Source organism: Culex quinquefasciatus, chromosome 2 (genome assembly GCF_015732765.1).
Source record: "Culex quinquefasciatus strain JHB chromosome 2, VPISU_Cqui_1.0_pri_paternal, whole genome shotgun sequence".
Classification (NCBI taxonomy): domain Eukaryota; kingdom Metazoa; phylum Arthropoda; class Insecta; order Diptera; family Culicidae; genus Culex; species Culex quinquefasciatus.
The window spans coordinates 20,382,108-20,403,484 of NC_051862.1; the positions used below are offsets into that span (position 1 = coordinate 20,382,108).

The 21,377-nt window shown below is 34.3% G+C and overlaps 1 protein-coding gene across 8 annotated transcripts in view; it reads left to right on the forward strand.

The window, feature by feature from the left end:
* LOC6050741 (beta-arrestin-1) overlaps positions 1-21,377 on the forward strand; it is a 176,028-nt gene that overhangs the window by 143,056 nt on the left and 11,595 nt on the right. For 7 of the 8 annotated variants that reach the window (XM_038250147.1, XM_038250149.1, XM_038250146.1 and 4 more), the window contains 3 exons: positions 10,614-10,643; positions 17,012-17,098; positions 20,740-20,979. In XM_038250147.1, coding sequence (XP_038106075.1) covers positions 10,614-10,643; positions 17,012-17,098; positions 20,740-20,979 — 357 coding nt within the window. The remainder of the gene's footprint in view (positions 1-10,613; positions 10,644-17,011; positions 17,099-20,739; positions 20,980-21,377) is intronic. The other variant, XM_038250153.1, reaches the window with a different exon arrangement.

Sequence of the window (21,377 nt, forward strand, 5' to 3'; positions counted from 1 at the left end):
CGAAACATTTCACTTGAAATATTTCATAGGCGTCCGAAGCACCGGGAAGGCAAAGCAGAAATTTATGGTTTCGATTTCCTTAAATTCAAGCAAATTTCTATATAAACTATCGATTGTTTTGATGTTAACAGCTTATTGGAGACCTAAAGAATGCCATTCACTAACATTTCAGTCCAAATTTGTGCGAATCATAAGTAAAATCGAGTGTCCGGAATTCAAAGCAAAAGTGTCCGGATTTCGAATCAGCTTTTATCAGTGTCCGGGATTCGAAGCACATCAAGTCATTTTAATTTTAAAATTCTGATAAAAAATTGTTATAAAAGACACATTTTGCATGCATTTTCTTGAAACTGACTGTTTATACTACATGCTGATGATATTTTTACATTTCCAACCTATTACATGATGTTTTGCCAGTTATAACAAAAATGATATGTTACTAAGTGTCCGGATTTCGAATCATGACGTTATTTAAAAAAAAACTTTTTTGTAAAATTCTGGTAACCTGTGAAAAATACTTACAAACACCTAATGTTTATATATCAAAATTTTTGTTTTTGTCTAATTTACAACGTTGTAGATCATTGTTACACTCTAAAAAATAACCCTGCTAAGTTACAAATAACACGAAATTTTAAAATGAAGTTATGTAACGGAAAATGGCAGCGATTTCAAAACTATATAGTTTTTTTTGATGAAAAAAATATTTTTTTTTCCGAATTTTTAGTATGCCATCAAATCGGGCGTTCAATTTTACACAAAAGTCCTTTTAACACCAAATTTCTATCTCTTCACGGTTTTGTGCAACAAATCACTGAGAAACGTGTCTTAGTAAAAATCCAGAAAAATTAGATGGGTCGTACGTTATTTCATAATTTTTAAATCAAACAAATCAAAATTTGATTTTGAATAGGTCTACAAATATGATGTTTTCCCAATTTCATAGATTAGATCAAGTTTTAAGATTTTATAAGAATTTTTATTTTTGCTAAAAGAAGAGTAAATTGTAGGAAATTTGTATTGAAAAAAATTGTTGTAAATTCCATTTTGATTTCATAAAAAAATTTTAATATTTTTTTGTCCAGTTTTTTTATATTTTCAAAAAATACGATTTTTATTATTACAAAATCATATCTCCTAAACCAGACTTTGCACCATCATGCACTTAAGCCCAGACGATGTCTTTTTTAGCGCTCTAAAACATATCAAAAATATTTCAAAATTTTAAAATATGTTTTAGAAATTTGATTTTTAGTGATAAAAAGTTAGATACAAAAATCTGAAATTGTTTTTCCATGATACTTATTTGTCTTTAGAAGAGTCCTAATCATAACCTACAATAGATCAAAAATCCCAAAAAAAGAATCACTCTGCTTTGGCATTTAATCAAAATTTAATGCTAACGCTGTATGGACAAACCTCAGTTCGTAGATCCGTAGAAATTAAAGCGTCCAATTTTCCGTCCCTGGAAAAAAATCCCGGGAATTCCCGGGATTTCCCGAAAAAAATATTTCCTGTTTCCCGGGAAATTTTTCAATTTCCCGGGAATTCCCGAAATTCAAGCAGAAGTACAACACATTTCAAACATTTTCCTTTCTTTTTTGTCCCAATTTTTGAAAATTCACAAAAATATAAAGAGAGAACCCTACTTGATTTTATTCATTTCAATCTACTGCTCATATTGAACTAATAAGAAAAAATCAGGTCCATTTCAGGTTTATTTCAGATAATATTTATCGTAAACCGTGATGACAATGAAGGATTTCATTCTTTTTTTATATTTTTTTCCAATTGGTACGGTTTGTCACAAGATTATTATTTTTAAAACATGTACTGTGGTAGGCTACAGAAGGTCCATGCACTATTGTTGGAAAAAAATGTTTTTCAACAGTATTTAAAAGTAGTGTTGTTGAAAATTTTATTTAGAATTCTGGGGTGACATTGATAGACAAAATATTTGTTGTTAAAATCAGATTAAAGGTGTTCAAATTTTATTTTTACGTCAAATTTACAATTACTAAGGTCGCTGATATGTTTTTAAGAAAAAAAAATCATGTGTAGATTCAGTCTATAAGTTTATAAGTTTTTTTTTTACAAAATACATATAAATTTATGGAGAAATTATTACATAGTCAAAATTGTGCCTTAAATTCATTAAAATTAGTTTTGTTGATAAGATTACGGTCTAGAACAAGTTATTTGCCATGAAAAACATAATTTCTGCATGATATTATTTTGTTTTACTTTATGAGTCAATATTATTCTTAAACATATTCCCTTGAAATGGTAACAGAGACAAATTCAAAAGCATTTTTATGGTTGAGAAGCATAGATTTTACTCACTGATTCAAAATTTAATTAAAAAAATAACACTTTTCAACAAAAAATTCAATTGATATTTTTTGATTTGGTACGATTTGAAAAACAGCATATAAAATTAGAAAATTTAAATATTTCTATAAAGTTGTATGTTTTTTAAAAGCGGTCAAGCCATTAATTGACCTCCACACTCATTTTGAACATTAAAGTTTATGTTCTATACAATTTTGTTGCAAGATATAAATCAGAAGCACGATCTGAATAATTTTCGATAAATTTAAAATTTCCCGGGAATTCCCGGGATTTCCCGGGAAATTTGTTGAATATTTCCCGTTTCCCGGGAATTGTGTAACCCCGGGAAATTGGACGCTCTAGTGGAAATCAATTCATTTCGTAGTTCGTTTTTATGAAAGAATCTCATGAAATTGTCCGGATTTCCTCTCTATTTTTAAATTCGTTAACATTTGTTCGCGTTACTCCGTTCTTATTTTTTTCCATGTAAATTCTACTTACAAGCCCATAAGATTCAATCAGTTAATTCTCGAGATTGTTTTTGTAAAATTATGATAAAAGAATAATCTGAGCAATTCTCTACGAAATCATTCTTTTTTTTTTATTTTAATTTTTGTATTTTTCAATTCGGCTGAAACTTTTGTGGTGCTTTCGGTATGCCCAAAGAAACCATTTTGCATCATTAGTTTGTCCATATAATTTTCCATACACATTTGGCAGCTGTCTATACACAAATGATGTATGAAAATTCAAAAATCTGTATCTTTTTAAGGAAATTTGATCGATTTGGTGTCTTCGGCAAAGTTGAACGTATGGATAAGGACTACACTGAAAAAAATTATACACGGTAAAAAATTTTGGTGATTTTTTATTTAACTGTTTGTCACTTAAACTTGACTTGCAAAAAATACAGTTTTTCATTTTTTTAAATTGGTGCACATGTTTGCCCACCTCTGAAAAAAATATTTTTGAATAACTGCAATTAAAACAAGACTAACATTTCAAAAGGGTCAAACATTCAATGTTACGCCCTTTTAAACTTTGGTCAGAGTCAAGGGACATTAACTTCAAAAAATATTTGCAGCGACCTTGTTGTAAATATTGAATTCAATTTGTGGTCTAAATTGTGTTTTAATCAATTTAAAAAATAAGTTAATTTTGGATATTTCGTTAATAAAAATTATGCTTTGGCAGAAGAAATGGCACAACATTTACGATAACTTAAACTTACGCTCAATCGCTACGACAAAAGCTATCCCAACAGCTTTGCCGACACAATTTGCCAAAGTATCATCATTTTCGCATCCAAGTTGATAGAAAAAACGCGACAAAGGGACGACCCACATTCTGCTGACCTGGCACGAACACCGCAAAGCCAATTCCAAACACACTCTTTTTCCGTTGTGCCTTCATCTTGGAAAAATCGAATTCAGAAAGGAAAAAAAAACAACCTCCGGAAGCAGCTACCCTTTTCCCGGTGGGCTGAATATAGGGTGCCATTCACATTTATTTGCGGGCCAAATTTTGACTTTGTCAACTTAAAAGCAACCTAATTAAGTCAGTCGTTGGCTAATTGTGTTTGCTTCGCAATCAAACGTTTTATTTTTGGTCCAAATTGGAACCACCCTAACTTGGGGGGGTGAAAATCCACATCACTAGCAGTGGGCAAATCAACACCACACGAACACACAAGAAAGCTTTCACTTATGGTGGTTGATTTGTTTTTTTTTTCTCCTGCCACCCTGCTCTCTTTTGCACAATTTGCACAAATGCAGTCCTGGTTTGAAGTGCTCTCCTTTTTCCGGCTCTGACCGGTTATCCACTTGGTATCGTGTGCTTTTGACGTTTGGTTTTTTTGTGTGCGATTTTCATGATGTGCAAGTTTGAACCCAATCGAAAAATGTTTTATAAGACTGAATTTTTGATATTTTCTGTCTGTTTGAAATGACAAAATACGCACACTTGAAAAATCAAGCTTCAACTTTGTACCCGTTGAAGATTGACAGTGATCGATAACCCTCTTGCACACTCCCATACAATGAAGAACACTTGAAAATATCGTTTTGATATGTAGAAACCAGACGAAAAAAAAACACATACACACCTCAGGCTGCGCGTTCGTATTGCGGGGAAATTCCATTTGTTGAATGCAGCTGAAGTTCTTCAACCATGTCAATGCAATTTCAATAATTCAAATAGGAAATAAATTCGTATCCGTTGGCATGCTGGGTTCGTTCAACCATTTTATTGAAATATCATGTCGAAAATTCGCATACTGGAAAACAATCTTATCTTCAAAAATATTATTTTTTTTCATCAAAATATTTTCATCTGGTAAGCCAAGGGGAAGCCAAAACGATTGAAGCGTATCGTACTATCACCGATGGCAACTATCGTGGAATAATTGGAATACGCAAATTAGCTTGAAATTGTGCTTTCTCGAAAAGTGGAACGAATGTCAAGCCAAGCAGTTTTTGCATTTTTATAGGAAAACGATACTTGACCGTAAGAAAAGGTGCCTTTTTATTTTATTCGTCTGGCATACAATCCTGAAATCGCATGCATTATTAAATCTAGCAAAAAAAAAAAAAGAGATTTTTAATTTTGTAATTTTTGTTTTAATCAAACATTGTCGATGCTTTTCTTTGTCAAAGGAAGCCATCAGTAGTTTTTCTCCCATACAAGGCTCCATAAAGTTTGGGGGCTTAACAATTTATTTTTTTTTTGTATTTTTTTAATTCAAGCTGGAACTTTTTTGGTGCTTTCGGTATGCCCATAGAAGCCATTTTGCATCATTAGTTTGTCCATATAATTTTCAACAAAGTTCAAAAAAGCTAAAAATACAGAATTTTCTCAACTTTTCAAAAATATTTTTTTAAAGGTAAGCACTTTATCAAAATTTCACTAAAGTACTTTTTGATTGCAAATTTGATTTTACATCGAAAAATGAAGTTGAAAAACTTTTGCGACCAATATTTCGATTTTTTGAAAAAAAAATCAGTATTGATTCAAAAATTCATAACTAGGTCAAAGATTTTTTGCACATTCTGGAAATTTCTGAAAAGTTGGTAATTGATGTTCTCTAAAACATATCGGATTTTTTTTTGCAAATCAAGTTTTAGTGACAAAAAGTGAAATTCAAAATTCACTGAATGGCAGACCTTCAAAGTTGAAAATGGAAAGAAAAAGCTTTTTTTTCCACAAAAAAATGATTAATTTTCATAGTTGTACTGTGTAGCTGTTTATGTATTTTGTCCTGCATCATTATATATAAAGGTTTAAAGTAAATTAGAAACTATAACATAGCATGAACCGCCATTCCGTGCATCAAATAGACAGAGCTAGAATATTAAAATTCACCACTTTAATGCATCTGGGCTCAAATATTTGAAAAAAAAATCGAAAATTAAACTTTTTTAAATAATATCAATTTTCATCAAAAAATATTTTTGGCCGCTCACTTCTACGGAAATACCCCATAGTGCACTGATGGCATTATAAAAGTTTCAGCTGGATTAAAAAAATACAAAAATAAAAAAAACGATTTCGTAGAGAATTGCTTAGTAGTTAACTTACTTCCACTAACAGTTTAATAACCGAAAATCGCATCTTTTGCGCTATGGTTTGTGATGGTGCAAAATCTGGTAATGGTAATGGAGTAATATTTTTTTAGATAAAGATTTTTGATAAAAAAAAATCGTCAAACTTATTTTTCAAAAAGATTTTTAGAAGCAAAATCATAATTACAATCGAAAATAACTTTACAAAATGTACTTATTTAAATAAAATGTTTTTTTTTAAATGTTCATATTTTTCCTATTTATAAAATTAAAAATGGGGTTTATTAAGTTGTTACCTAACAAACCCTAAATTTCTGCTCTTTTTGGTCACATATTTTCGAAATTTTAAATCATGATCAACAGTGTAAAATTAAGTCCATTCCAAAAGTTTCTCTTGATTCGAAAAGTTTGAAATTATTTGATTAAAATTATCATAAAATTTCACAGAAATTTTATTTTTTTGCATTAAAAATCGAATCAAAAACTGCCGAGATACCTTGAGTTGAAAAATGAGGGTTATTTATATGACGCTAAGATAACCTCATTTTTCACAACATTTTAACTTTGAGAGGCTGTATCACATCAACCAGCAGTTCGATCAAAAATGTCAATAAAAAATGAAAATTTAACAGCAAAAAGTGTTGTGGTGCATTTCCTTCATGAAATATTTTTGAATTGCAAAAATCTGAAAAAAATCAGATAAATACCTGATAATGAATATAACCTGAAATAAAAAACTTTATCCAAACAAATGTAAAGTTATTTTCGATTGCAATTTTGTTTTTGCATCTAAAAATCATGTTAGAAATTTTGCTTGACAACTTCTTTTTTTCTAAAAATCACCACTCAAAAAAATATTATATCGGTACCAGATTTTCTAAAAAATTGAAAACAATCGATTTTTCGAAATAAGACAGTTAGTGGAAGTAAGTTAACTAAAAAAGTTGGAAAAATATACAACTTTGTTGATGACCCCAAAACAAATCATCATATTTTCTGTTTCTGTTACTTGTTTACATAAACTTTCAACCGAATAAAAAAAAAAATAAAAATTTAACAATCGGTTAAATAAATAACGAAATTCTAGTCTTTTTATGTAGAAATTGTTGAAACGGTTCATAACTCAAACTGTTAATCAATTATCAAATATTCAACTATATGTGAAAAATGTTTTAATTGATTTCATTTGACTTTACAGTGAGTTGAATCGGTAAAAGGATGAAATTGAAACATGCAGGCTCAATGTGGTTAACAATCAATCTGTTCCTGGAAAAAACGCGTCCAATTAATTTGCACATTTTAATTGGAAACACACGTTCCATTCTGGTTGAATAAATATGAAAATTTAGAGAACATGATGATGATTCAACTGAGCAGTTCTCTCAGATTTCGGTCATTCGATTTTTTTTTGTATTTTTTAATCCGGCTGAAACTTTTTTGGTGCCTTCGGTATGCCCAATGAAGCCATTTTGCATCATTAGTTTGTTCATATAATTTTCCATACAAATTTGGCAGCTGTCCATACAAAAATGATTTATGAAAATTCAAAAATCTGTATCTTTTGAAAGAATTTTTTGATCGATTTGGTGTCTTCGGCAAAGTTGTAGGTATGGATAGGGACTACACTGAAAAAAAAATGATACACGGTAAAAAATTTTTGATGATTTTTTATTTAACTTTTTATCACTAAAACTTGATTTGCAAAAAAACACTATTTTTATTTTTTTTATTTTTTGATATGTTTCGCAGAAAGGACATAAAATGCAAACTTTTCAAAAATTTCCAGGTTGTGCAAAAAATCTTTGAGCGAGTTATGAATTTTTTAATCAATACTGATTTTTTCAAAAAAATCGAAAAATTGGTCGCAAAAATTTTTTAACTTCATTTTTTGATGTAAAATCAAATTTGCATTCAAAAAGTACTTTAGTCAAATTTTGACAAAGTGCACCGTTTTCAAGTTAAATCCATTTTTATGTGACTCTTTTGAAAATAGTCGCAGTTTTTAATTTTTTTAAATAAGTGCACATGTTTGCCCACTTTTGAAAAAAATATTTTTGAAAAGCTGAGAAAATTCTCTATATTTTGCTTTTTTGAAGTTTGTTGATACGACCCTTAGTTGCTGAGATATTGCCATGTAAATGTTTAAAGACAGGAAAGTTGATGTTTTCTAAGTCTCACCCAAAAAATCCATCATTTTCTAATGTCGATATCAGCTAATGGCCGATTTACCATGTTAAAATATGAAATATAGGGTAGAGTAGTCATCAATGAGACACGGGGAACAATGATAAAATGGCTCTCATAAGTCGTAGTTTCAACCAATCAGGCTCATATTTGGGGGAAAGGTGTGTCTACTGGATACACGTCTGCCATATAAGTGGCTTTGGTTATGAACGCTCTCTTGAAAAGTAATTCATAAATGTTTGATTCTGGGGTGTAAAAGTAAATCATGGACAAAAATACTTTTTCGCTTGTAGGCTGCCATTTACACCAAAACTAATATTTCTTCAAATGTCTTTCGACGTTCCATAGGGATTAAGTTGGGCTACAATGTCCTTTCATTAGATTTGCCCAAAATTTAGAATACAACCACAATCCAGGACTGTCTCATTGTTCCCCACTCATTTCAGCCCATGGGTAACAATGAGACACTTTGATTTTTCTTCAATAAACTTTTCAAAATCGATGGAAATCTTTCAAAACATGAATTAAAAGTGATTTTTGGCATATTTATAGAGTTTAAACTTCATTTAACCATAAATACAAAGTTATTTGGTATAAATATATGGATTTTACAAAATTTAAATACTTTTTAGTACAACTTTTGTTAAGTAAAGTTTCATGTTGGCAAAATTGCTCTAAAATGTTCAAGGCAAGTCACCTGCAAAGGAACAATATAAAAACATGATGTTTTACTAGAAAAATCTTGATTTTCGTAGTGTGTCTCATTGTTCCCCAGCTGTCTCATTGTTCCTGCCAAGTGCGTCTACAATGAGACAGTTGAATAACTCTGGCTGTAGATGTTGGATCGATCTCATATTTTGGTCAATGTTAGAACACATTAAAAGAAAGAAAATGTAACAAAAAGCTCATTAAAACATGCTGATGAAAAAATTAGAAAAATCGTTGAAAGTTGAAAACCAAAAGTGTCTCATTGATGACTACCCTACCCTATGTGAAATTTTCCGATCTTTTCGAAAAAAATATTTTCAAAATTTTTAAACCAAGACTTACATTTTAAATGGGCGTAATATTGAATGTTTGGCCCTTTTGAAATGTTAGTCTTGACTTGAAAATTTTGAAAATATTGTTTTCGAAAAGATCGGAAAATTTCCCGAATGTTTTATATTTTAATATTGAAAATCGGACCATTAGTTGCTGAGATATCGACATTAGAAAATGATGGATTTTTTGGGTGAGACTTAGAAAACATTAATTTTCCTGTTTTTAAACATTTGCATGGCAGTATCTCAGTAACTAAGGGTCGTATCAACAAACTTCAATAAAGCAAAATATAGAGAATTTTCTCAGCTATTCAAAAATATTTTTTTCAAAGGTGGGCAAATATGTGCACTCTTTTAAAAAAAATAAAAATTTCGACTATTTTCAAAAAAGTCACTTAAAAATGGATTTAATTTGAAAACGGTGCACTTTATCAAAATTTCACTAAAGTACTTTTTGATTGCAAATTTGATTTTACATCAAAAAATGGAGTTGAAAAATGTTTTCGACCAATTTATCGATTTTTTAAAAAAAATAGTATTGATTAAAAAATTCATAATTCGCTCAAAGATTTTTTGCACAACCTGGAAATTTCTGAAAAGTTGGCATTTTATGTCCTCTGAAACATATCAAAAAATAAAAAAAAAATCAAAAATAGTGTTTTTTTTTTTTGCAAATTAAGTTTTAGTGATAAAAAGTTAAATAAAAAATCACCAAAAAATTTTTTACCGTGTATCATTTTTTTTCCGGTGTAGTCCCTATCCATACCTACAACTTTGCCGAAGACACCAAATCGATCAAAAAATTTCTTCGAAAGATACAGATTTTTGAATTTTCATACATCATTTTTGTATGGACAGCTGCCAAATTTGTATGGAAAATTATATGGACAAACTTATGATGCAAAATTGCTTCATTGGGCATACCGAAGGCACCAAAAAGGTTTCAGCCGGATTAAATAATACAAAAATTAAAATTGAAGAAAAAAAGACCGATTTCGTAGAGAGTTGCTCAACTGTATCTGTAAGGAAATATCAATACAAGTTATTTCATGGGAAATAGAGTGAAGTTAGTAATAAATTCAGTTACTGAATTTACTGAAATTCTCCTGATCATTCCATTCATCAAATTTGGTACTTTTCTAAATTCTTTTTTTTTCTGCGGAAAACATATTTTTTGAACTGCTCCTTTGTCAAATCGCCCCCCTATAACTGTCACTCACCAAACCGTTTTTCTCAGAAGCGATAACCTGGTAAACTTTTCCAAAAATAAATGGTGTCTCTGAAATTCTGACAAGGTCCGCGAAATGTTCACCCCGCAGACCTCATTTCAATTCTTTTATTAATTTTCTTTTATCGGTCGCAGAAAAATAAAACCTAGAGCTTTTCACAGATTGACGCCTGCTGCTGCTTCTTCTTCTTCTTCTTCTTCTTCGTGTTTTCGTCGTGTGCTTGGTATTTTCTCTATCTCTCTGTTTTCTTTTTCTTTCCTCAAAATCAGGTCTCGCAACATGGTCGATGGAAAGTATAGGTACAACAAAATTACTACTGAAATTTTTAAATTTAATTTTTGCAAATGTTTCACCCCACCTTTCAATTCGGTTCACATCATTGCTCGTACCCTCGAAACACCTACCATCGCCATCTGTCATAAATTGTTTTTAAGCTTTTGTTGTTGTTGTTGTGGGTGTAAACACATTTCCCTCCGTGCAGTGTCCGGTGTTGCCAGTCGAGCAAATAAGCTTACAGCTTCCGCAACAAATCAAGCTCGCACCGACGTACTTTATCAACACAGTTCCGTTGTACTTAAGTCAACAATGCCCTCTTCTCTTCGGTGTTTGTATTTGCTTCCCATTGTTTCCCACTTGTAAACATTTGAACTTTTCGACACCTCCCGGCTTTATTTTTCTTTTGTGAGATATTTTCTTTCTCTCTTTCAGAGTTCAACATTTTATTGCATTGAATCGATCCGGATTTGACCTCAAAGTCCCCCCCCCCCTCTCCTCACCTGTCCACACGACTTTTGTTCAGTTCAATTATTTTTTCCTGTTTTTTTTTCTCGTTTGTGTTCTCTCCTTGGTGTGAAAAACTTAATTGCTTTTATGCGTAACGGAAGGCAATGTTATTGATGTATGTTCGCCAGAGTGTCAATAAAAAAAAGTATCAGAGAAAAATAAATACGAAACGAGTATGAATTTGTATGCTTTCCAATATGGACACGTTTGACGTTGTGTTTGTGTATATGTGGTGTCATTTATGTTGAATAAATGTGTATTTTTATTTATTTATCACTGACGTAAAATGTTTCCAACCTGGGTTATTTGGAATTGGGAAGCCAATGGAAATGTGCTCTTCGAATGTGTTCTTTTGACGTGTATATTTCAATAGTTTTAATATATAAACAAAATTTAAAAATCATCTAAAATTGCTTGATTTTTATATTTTTTTTCTTTCAAATCATGAAACCTTACCTTTAATTTCCCTACAATTTTATGATACCCCTCCGAGTGTCACATCACCAAAGGGAATTAAATCATCATATTCAAAATGATGCCATACTCTGGAGAGTGCACTTTTGCTGCCAGCAAACAGCGAGCTGGGGAAACCCTGAACCATTTTCCCGGGAACCCTCGTGTACGACAAACCGCACACACCCACGCAAGCACGTGTCCGGGATTATTGAATTTGAGCCACTCGGCGGATGTCGTCGATGACAACGACGGCAATCACAAACTGATGGATGGAGCTTTTCAGCGGAGATTGATTTTTTTTTTCACATTTTTGTCATTTATTGCAGGACTTTATTTTGTCGAAAATCATATTAGATGATTTTTTTTTGTAAACTGAGGGAATTTGCACGAATTTAAATAAAAATCAGATAACATTATATTTTTACCAAATGTTAGCATTTCATTTCAAATTGAAAATTGAAAGTTCAGTTTGCGCTGAAAGCTCACAGCTCGACTGGGAGATGGCAGGGAAAAGCCACAAGTTTAACCTAAATATTTTAGTAGCAGTTTATGAAGCTACCACAACCGGCAGATAGTAACCCGAAAACCACCAAACCTCGGCACAGCCACCAACCGCATCACCACGTGTAAAGTGGATTTCGAGGGTGGTGCTAGATTTTTTCCCAAAAAAATTTCAGATGTTATAAACGTGAAATTATAAGATTTGAGACAAAAAGTTAAAAGATATGAGATTGAAAGGACAAATGGTCAAAAGTGAGAAAATGAGAAAAAGTCTCAATTTATAATTTATTGTTTATTTTTTAACAAATTTTAAGTTTTTTTTTGTATCATTATAGTTTTTTTTATCATTTTAGTTTTTGCCTTCCTCCTGAGGTAGGGCTATAAAAACACTCGAAAAATAAACTTCGTTATTTGACCTCGTAGGCCCACCTTCACGTATACATATCGACTCGGAATAAAATTCTGAGCAAATGTTTGTGCGTGTGTCTGTAAGTCTGTGCTCCTAAAAAAATGCACTTGATTATCTCTGGACTGGCTGAACCGATTTGGTTCGTTCTGGTCTCAGTCGATCTGTCTTGAGGTCCCACAAGACCCTAGTTAATATTATGAAGTTTTGTCAAGTATTTCAAAAGTAATGCTTAAAAAATCGATTATAACAAAAGTACGGAAGATTGTAAAAAAGGCGTTGTGCTATAAATTTTTAGAGAGTTATTTAAAAGACCTTTCCTATCAAAAGTTATTAGCACTTAAGTGTCATTTATACACTTTTTTGAGGCCTTGCACTCACTTTATTAACATTAGGAAGGCACCAACCACCTTAAGATGAATTAAGTAACGTTTTTATGTATCATTTGTTTTTTTTTTTAATTCAAAAAGAGCATTTCTTACACAAGTTTTTGGAGATATATTTTTTTTAAATTTAGTAATATTAATGTTAGTCTACTAGTTCAAACATAAAAGGTTCTTAAAAGAGTTGTATGGAAAATGAGCATGAGCATGAGCATGAGAGACCACCCATGGTTGTCCTTCTCCGTTGCTGAACAGGACCGTAATATCCTATCAATACAACCGACCATACGCTTAAACGATCTAATGGTGTTTCCCTTATCAACAGCATGTATGAATGCGCTGAAAAGATAAAACATCAAGATCATTAAAACTAGATCTGGAGCAAATAGGTAACAGTCGTTGGCCACCAACGGCGCCCGCCATGTCAGTTTGTAGATCTCGGGGGATTGGGACGGGAATGTTAGTTAGCACAGGTTGCTACAAAGGGTGGGTTCTATACGATATCCACACCCCCACGTGTGCCGGAAAACTACTTCTACTTGGGATTTTGTTAGTGGGTAAGGGTAATGGCCAGGATTCAACATAGAGGATGATGATGCGACCCAATAATCAATAAATTTTGTTTAATGGTGTGATGTATTATGCATTCTCAAGGCAAACAGTCGGAGTATGCGGATGAGACTATTCCCGGTTATTTGATGTTGAGTTTAGCATAAATGATTCAATCTTAGACAGCCGGCTGTGGAAAGATCAAACCAAATAAAATGCGAAAACGCGAAACCGCCCGGACCGAAAAACACACACAATCGGAGGGACAACAAAGACGGAAACGGCATCGAAAATCCTGCGAGATGACCGCGACGCGCACCGTTCAAATTCTCCAGGGCAACTGTCAAACTTCACGAAATCGCCCGGACCGAAATACACGCACAATCGGAGGGACAAGAAAGACGGAAACGGCATCGAAAATCCTGCGAGATGACCGCGACGCGCACCGTTCAAATTCTCTTAAAGAGGGAAAATTTATTAATATAAACATCAAACCGAAAAACTATTTAATATGTTAGAAAGAGCTAATTTAGCCGACGGTAATGCAAAAAAACTCACGTCCCCGAGAGATATCGCGCTCCGCGGTGAAAATCATTCGAATATACGATAAAACGCGACTTTTCGTGGGGGTATTCCGTACCGTGATTTTTCGTGCGCTTCCTTAAAAATGCTGCAAAAAATGTTTTATCATATTCACACCTTAACAACATTTTTTTTATTCTCACACACATGCCATTTGATGAGCCGGATCAATAAATATATTCCTATCATAGAACATTCATGAAAATAAAATGTTAAGAATGTGCAATTGTTGTTCACAATTAATTACAATAAAATAATAAAAGAAAAATTCTTTTTGGGCAGAAAATCAAACTTTACGTCAAGAATTTTTTATATATTATGAATTATCGATAAATTTGAAAAATTTTAATGTTTGGCATCACTGCACGGAGAAAAAAGTGTTCCGAAAATCGTGAACAAGCGTTCATGAAAATGGGAACCACGAACAAAGTGTTCAAATTCCATGGTACGTTTTTCGAAAACGTACCATGAGATTTGAACACTTTGTTCGTGGTTCCCTATTTCATGAACGCTTGTTCAGGATTTTCGGAACTCTTTTTTCTCTGTGTGATCAGTTGATCCGGATCCGACACACACTCACACTCACACATAAAATATTCCTATTGGAATTTTCTCACCGGATTTAAGCACTTGATGATGATTCATCTCAGAAGATCGGCGTCACCCGAATACCAACACCTGGAGCCAGCTGCCAATCCTGCGTCCTAATGTTCGGCAACTGCAACACGAAGCTCGGCGCTCTTCCTCATACCGCCGCACAAAGAGGCCCCGTCTTACGTCTACCCCACGGATGGTTGGAGTCATCGACTGGCCAACACCATTACACTTACAATCTGTCTGTGCTTGTCTCTTAGCACGACTACACACACTCTCTCTTTTAGACAGGCAGAGACTGCACACAAACGCATATTCGCTCCTTCTGCTCTCCTCTTCAACAACACACACTCACACCTCTGTTCCAGAATGCCTTCCACCACGATTGGTTTCTTCTCTTTTCCTCCAATTACACGAATACCACTGAGAACCAACAGCACCAATACTATTTGGCTCACTTCCCCTCCTTTCACTGAATGAACTCGCGGTTTGGCCGAAAAAAACATGGCCGTCAAGCAAAAATTGCCTCTTCCACAAATTAAAACACAGAATTATCGGATAATATTCGCAAAATTCGCGAAAACTCCTTCACGACGGCACGAACCAATGATTCACGCAGCACTTAACAGAGTACCCGAAGTGGTACTTTGCGTTTTTCACGCGTAAAATCGATTTAAAAAACGAGCAAATAACAAACGTGACCGAGCCGCGCAACACTCTCCAAACTCTCTCAGTAATATTAATGTTAGTCTACTAGTTCAAACATAAACGGTTCTTAAAAGAGTTGTATGGAAAATGAGTATGAACTCAAACATGTTTTTACTAATTTTATATTCTAACAAAATAATGTATTATATTTCTGTAGTATATTTGGGATATTTTTATTCTTTCAATTATGAAAAAATTAAACAGCATTTTTTTATTTTGAATATACCTATATTGAAATTCTGTCATAAATATTTATTCTTGTTTCATCATTTTTGTAAGTTATTAATAGTCAGGACCCGGTGCCTGCGATTCCCGTTACAGTTTATATGGAATTCCAATAAGAATGTAACAGAAAAAACAGGCATCGGGTCCAGACTGTTAAGTTGTTTCAAAACTGAGCAGAACTGAAAAATAGTTGCATGATAAATAAGCTGAAATTGAAAATTTTTCAAAGATTTTAATGTTGTTTAAAAATAGTAGTTTATGCTACAAGTTGCAAAAAGAGGATTTTTTCAGCACGAGTCGTACATTCCAAAAAAAAAAAAAATGATAGTACGGCAGATTCAGTGTCGCAAAATATGTGTAACTTCACATACCCTTTTTTTATTTATTGATTTTGTTTCCAATAAGACTTAAAAAAGTCCACGAATTTACAGCAAAAATGTTTCAAAAGTAATGTAAAATTTTATTTCTTCAACAACAATTTTTTCCTATGTCCAGTTTCCTAGGATGGGATAAATCCCAAACCTTTCAAAAAAGATTAAAACATCTTTTTTTTAATAGTTAAATTCGATATTTAGACATCAAAAGCATAAAAGATACCTAAACTCATGTTAAAGAAAACTTGAGAAAGATCGTAGCAAGTTTTGGTGATATTTTCATATCAAGTTTTAACACTTAGTTAAAAAAAACTTGGATTTATCTAAATTTATATAAAAGCACCTTGTTTTATTATCATTGTCTGGAGCGTTTGGTACGGTATGTCCACGCATCCTTCCTCCCCTGTAGATTCTGTGAAATGTGATCCGTTCTCAGAATCCTCTCTGCGGTAAACACAACGCAGTAGGGCTGGCCGCTTTAATTTTTGTATTACATTTCCGGGTTTTCTCGGATGTACTGCAATTATTAATATTGACAAGAAAAGTGCTTGGGGCGTCATCTAATCACAAGACTTTCCAGCATGCTTTCATCGGACTGGCTGCGTTTGTGTTAGATTAGATTAGATCAGATTAGAAGCACCTTGTTTTATTATCATTGATTCCATGTTAAAAACACAATCATTGACCATCAATTTATCTTTACATACTTGAAATACAATCGTATCTCTCTCCAATTAAATTCAATCCAGGTTCATGTAATGACGAAAAACAATATTCATTCCCCCACCAAAACTCTCCCATAACCGTTTAGGGCTGCCAAGCACCACCCGAAATTGGCTTCATTAAATCATACTTCGTTTGTGTGACCTTTTTTCGCTTCCTCCACGTCCCTCCTGCTCCTCGCGTTTTTCACCGATTTCACTTTCCTCTTCTCCTTATGTGTGTCAGTCCCCCGATAACAGGTCGCGTTTTTCCTCCCACCCCCGCCCCAAAATGGCAAAATTAGAAATGACGCTAATTTGACTTTTATATTTTCTCTTTCTGTTTCTCTCTCTCTCTCTCGGCACCGATTTGCCTGCTACCTGTTCACCATCGTCATCAACCAGAATTGCCGATCCGTCCCAGCGGGAAAACCTCGGCATCATCGTGCAGTACAAAGTGAAGGTTAAGCTGTGCATTACACCACTCGGCGGGTAAGTGTGGAGCGACGTCGGCGACGACGACGACGAATTTGATTAGTTGAAGTGATTTGCTGAAGTTGTTTGGTTTTTGGTGGAGGCGCTTGGTGGTTTCGTGGGGCTGACGAAGTTTGATGAACTACCAGGCGTCTCCATCGAAATAATACTGAATACACCTGGTGTTTTTTTGTAGGCCGCGGGTAATCGGCTCCCCTCCCACTAACATTTACACACAAGAACCTCTGTAATTACCAGGGCTGCGGAGTCGGGTCAAATTTCAAACGACTCCGACTCCAGCTCCGACTCCGGCTTTCTGAGATTAGTAGACTCCGACTCCGACTCCGGCTCCGGCTTTCAGTTCCAACCGACTCCGACTCCAACTCCGACTCCGGCTTTCTGAGATTAGCCGACTCCGACTCCAGCTTTCAACAAATGGTTGGATCCGGCTCCGACTCCGATTCTACATATTTTTAAATGTTTTAAAAGTTAGTTAACTATTATTTTGAAAACATTGATAAATAGGATTATTTAAATAATCTCTGAGTGAAAAAAAAAAACGAAAAAGTTGTATACTTAATTGAAACAGATATAAAAATATATCTTTAGTTCTGAAGGCATTTTCAGAAAAATAGTTTTGTTAGTAAATGTGGGTTAATTTACTCAACCTGAAATTTGCATTAAATTTATTAAAAGTTAATAAATTAAAACATTGAATTGTAATTTTTTATGAATCATTAAAAGAAAGCTGGCCTTAATAATAGATTTAACTTATTCACTTTTAGGCTGACACTTATAAGAAGCACAGTTTGATATTCACTGTGCTTCTTATAAGTCACCTTTTTTTAAATAACAATTTTAAACGAAAATATGTTTAAAGCTCCATTGATTTTTTAAAGACGTACATGGACATCACGCCATGGCTGTTGGAGATTATTATTGCAAATCAATGTACCGAAAAAAATCTTCGTGGAAAGGACGCTTACCTTTTTACTTAGGATTTTTTTGATTTATTTTAATTTATAAATTTTCAAGATATTTAAAAGAAGGCGCGTGATACTTCTTGAATCTTTACCTTAAACGAAGCTTCAGGAATGATCGTGCGTCTCCATCGAAATATATGAACTTTAAATTAGAAGAAAAACAAAAATCCACAGGTCAAATATTTTCTAGGTCACGGATATTTCAAAAGGACCTTGCTAAGAAGAATTTGTTTAGGTACATTGAGTTGCAATGGTAATCAAAATAATATGGGAATACAAAGGAAAAATATGTATCGAAATCTGCAACAGTGGATTAGCTGCAGAAAATGTTACATTTTATAACATTTTATGCAGCAAGTCCGTAGATAATTTTTGCCCATGTGTAAAAATGTCAGGGATCTGCAGTTCTCACCAACACATATAATGCTGGCGCGTTCCCGAGCAACACTTCAGAGAAAAGAATATGTTGGTGATCTATCCCTCGCAATTCATTATTCGTCCATGGCGCGGTGGTAGCGTTTCAGATCAGCAATCAAGAAGTTGATGGTTCAATCCTCGTGCGGTTAAGATTTTTTTTTCACAATACCAGCAAACAGCAGTCGGTAATGTCGATAATTGTCGGTAACGGGCAAAAATGTCACACCTATGTAACGCAAAGAATGCATGAGAACAGTTTTCATGCAAAATCTGATATACTTTCATGTCGCCATGCATCACAATCATGCGACCGCCGGTTGGGTGTATCGGATAAATTTAAAAAAATGGAAGAAATGGCAACGCAGCGCAAGCGACTTGAAAAACAATTTAAAAATAAAAGAAGTTGCGTTAAGTAAGCTGTTTTATAGCAAATACTGAACAATACAAAACATATTTTTTGTTGAATTATAGTTAACTCCGACTCCGACTCCGGGTTATCAGAAATTTTTGGCTCCGACTCCGACTCCGACTCCAGCTCATAAAATTTAGCCGACTCCGGCTCCGACTCCGACTCCAGAGTTTTGATGACTCCGACTCCGACTCCAGCTCCCCAAAAAGACCCAACTCCACCGACTCCGGCTCCGACTCCGACTCCGACTCCACAGCACTGGTAATTACTATTACCTTTAAGTAAAATGTAATTGCAAAAGCCGACTCGGTCCTAACCAGGTCCCAGCACCGAAAAGGACCTAATAAAAATGATTTTATGAAAAAAAACACCTATTTTTTGGGTTTGTTGAAACACCAAAAGCAAAACAAATTAAATTTTGTTTGTTGGACCTTATATAAAAAAAAACGGTAGAAATTATCATTTGTGATTTTTTTCTTTGAAGGTATTTATTTAAATATTTTCAACGCAGTTTCAATCTGACTGATGCCTACCAATAAAAAATGAATTTTTCATCCTTCCAAAACATAACTGTTACTGTGTACACTGACACCCCGATGGTTTGATACCAATTTTTTAGTTTGACATCCTCTTTACACGGAGCTCACACACACTACCAAACGTTTGGTTTGACAGTAAGTGTGAGTGTCGTGTAAAAAGTGACAGTTCGTCACTCGGCGGGTAACTCTGTCCTATGAATTAAAATTCGAAATAAGTACACCATGTACTTCCGAGTGCTGCGTAAAATCAGACTTTTTCAGTAAAATCGCTGTATCTTGCCAATAGTTCATTTTAGTTTGAGGTCTACATTGATTATTATGTAAAGTTGTCCGGAGAACACGATGGTGATAAAATAAAACAAATAAAATTATAAGAAATTGGTCAAAACGGAATTTCAATACTCAAAACGGTAAAATATTTTATTAGTGGGCATTTAAGGGTTGACATTTTATTTTTGTCGAATACCTTGGACAATTTTCTATAAAATGCAACCTGTAGAAAGTCTTTTGCTTAAGTATTTGCAAAGTTATGATTAACATTCCAACGCCCAAGGCTCCAAAAAAGTTGGAACGGTAACTTCAACTCAATGGTTCTCGGGCATAACTCAACCAATCAAGATAATTCTTCTTTCCAGTGATTTGTTAGGATGTCTAGATGATTCTGAACTTTGCAAAACTTAATTTGATCAAATCTGTAATTTTTGCGATCAAAAACATTGTTCCAACCTTTTTTTTCGCGTGTAAAAAAAAAATCGCCTAAAATGCCGCGGAGGCAGTCGTTTAAAAAAGGTGGAACGATGTTTTCGGTCGCAGAAATTACAGATTTGTTCAAATCAAGTTCTGCAATATTGTAGGATCATCTAAACATTCTTACAAATCACTGGAAACAAGAATCGTCCCGATTGGGTGAGTAATGCCCGAGAACCAGCGAGTTGAAGTTACCGTTCCACCTTTTTTGGGAGGCTTGGACGTCCGTGTAAGTTGGACATGCGTTGGGCGTTCCAGTGTTAAAAGAAAAATAAGTTTTTTAGAAAATCGTCAAAAAAGTGGGCGGTGCCAAAAATAGAGGGATGGTCCAATCAGCACCAAACTTGGGATTTCTGTTAACTATCGATAGATGAACGTTCTCTCCAAGTTTGGTTCAAATCGGTAAAGGTTGAGTCCAGAAGTGTACTCAGTGGACCTGGAATGACCCATATATCAAAAAAGAATATCTTAAAATTGTGACTAATGACACAGATTTTAATTTTAAGTTTTAAAAATATGGTTCAAAATGTGTGTCTTCAAATAAAACATTTTTTTTATTGACAGTGACCTCGTCGCGGAGCTGCCGTTCATCCTGATGCACCCGAAGCCGGACGACGACGAGCCGGTGATAGGGGACCGATCGCCCGGCCGGACGACCAACAGTGCCGCCGTCGGTGGCGAGGGCAAGCAAAACGCGGGCGGTGCCGGCGGCGGTGACGGCCTGACCAAGAACAGCAACAACCACAGTGGCGGCCCCAGCGGCGGCACCAAAGAGGACGGACCGAACCTGATTCAGCTGGATGGGTGAGTTTTTTTTTTCGGGGGAATTAGTTTTTACTTCGTATGATCTTGAACTAATGTGAACTAAATGGAGCTCAACCGAGTTGAGCTGATTGGATTCCACCCCCGGGTGAAAGTCATTTTGCCTGATTGGCCGCGCAAATCACAATCTGTTCCGATTGTGACCCGATTCCCGGCGTGTCTCCGTCGCTCTCCAAACAAAGATGTTGAACGCGGTCGCTCCGTTTCAGAACTGCCGTTCACACACTCGATTGAGCAAATCCTTCCTTTCCATGACCTCAATCGCCGTCGAACGTAATCCTTTTTTCCGCTTTTCTTCCCCCCAACCAACCTTGTGGCCACCCAGTTCCAGGAGGGCAACGGCAACGGTGATCAACACGGAAACGACCAAATTGTAACAC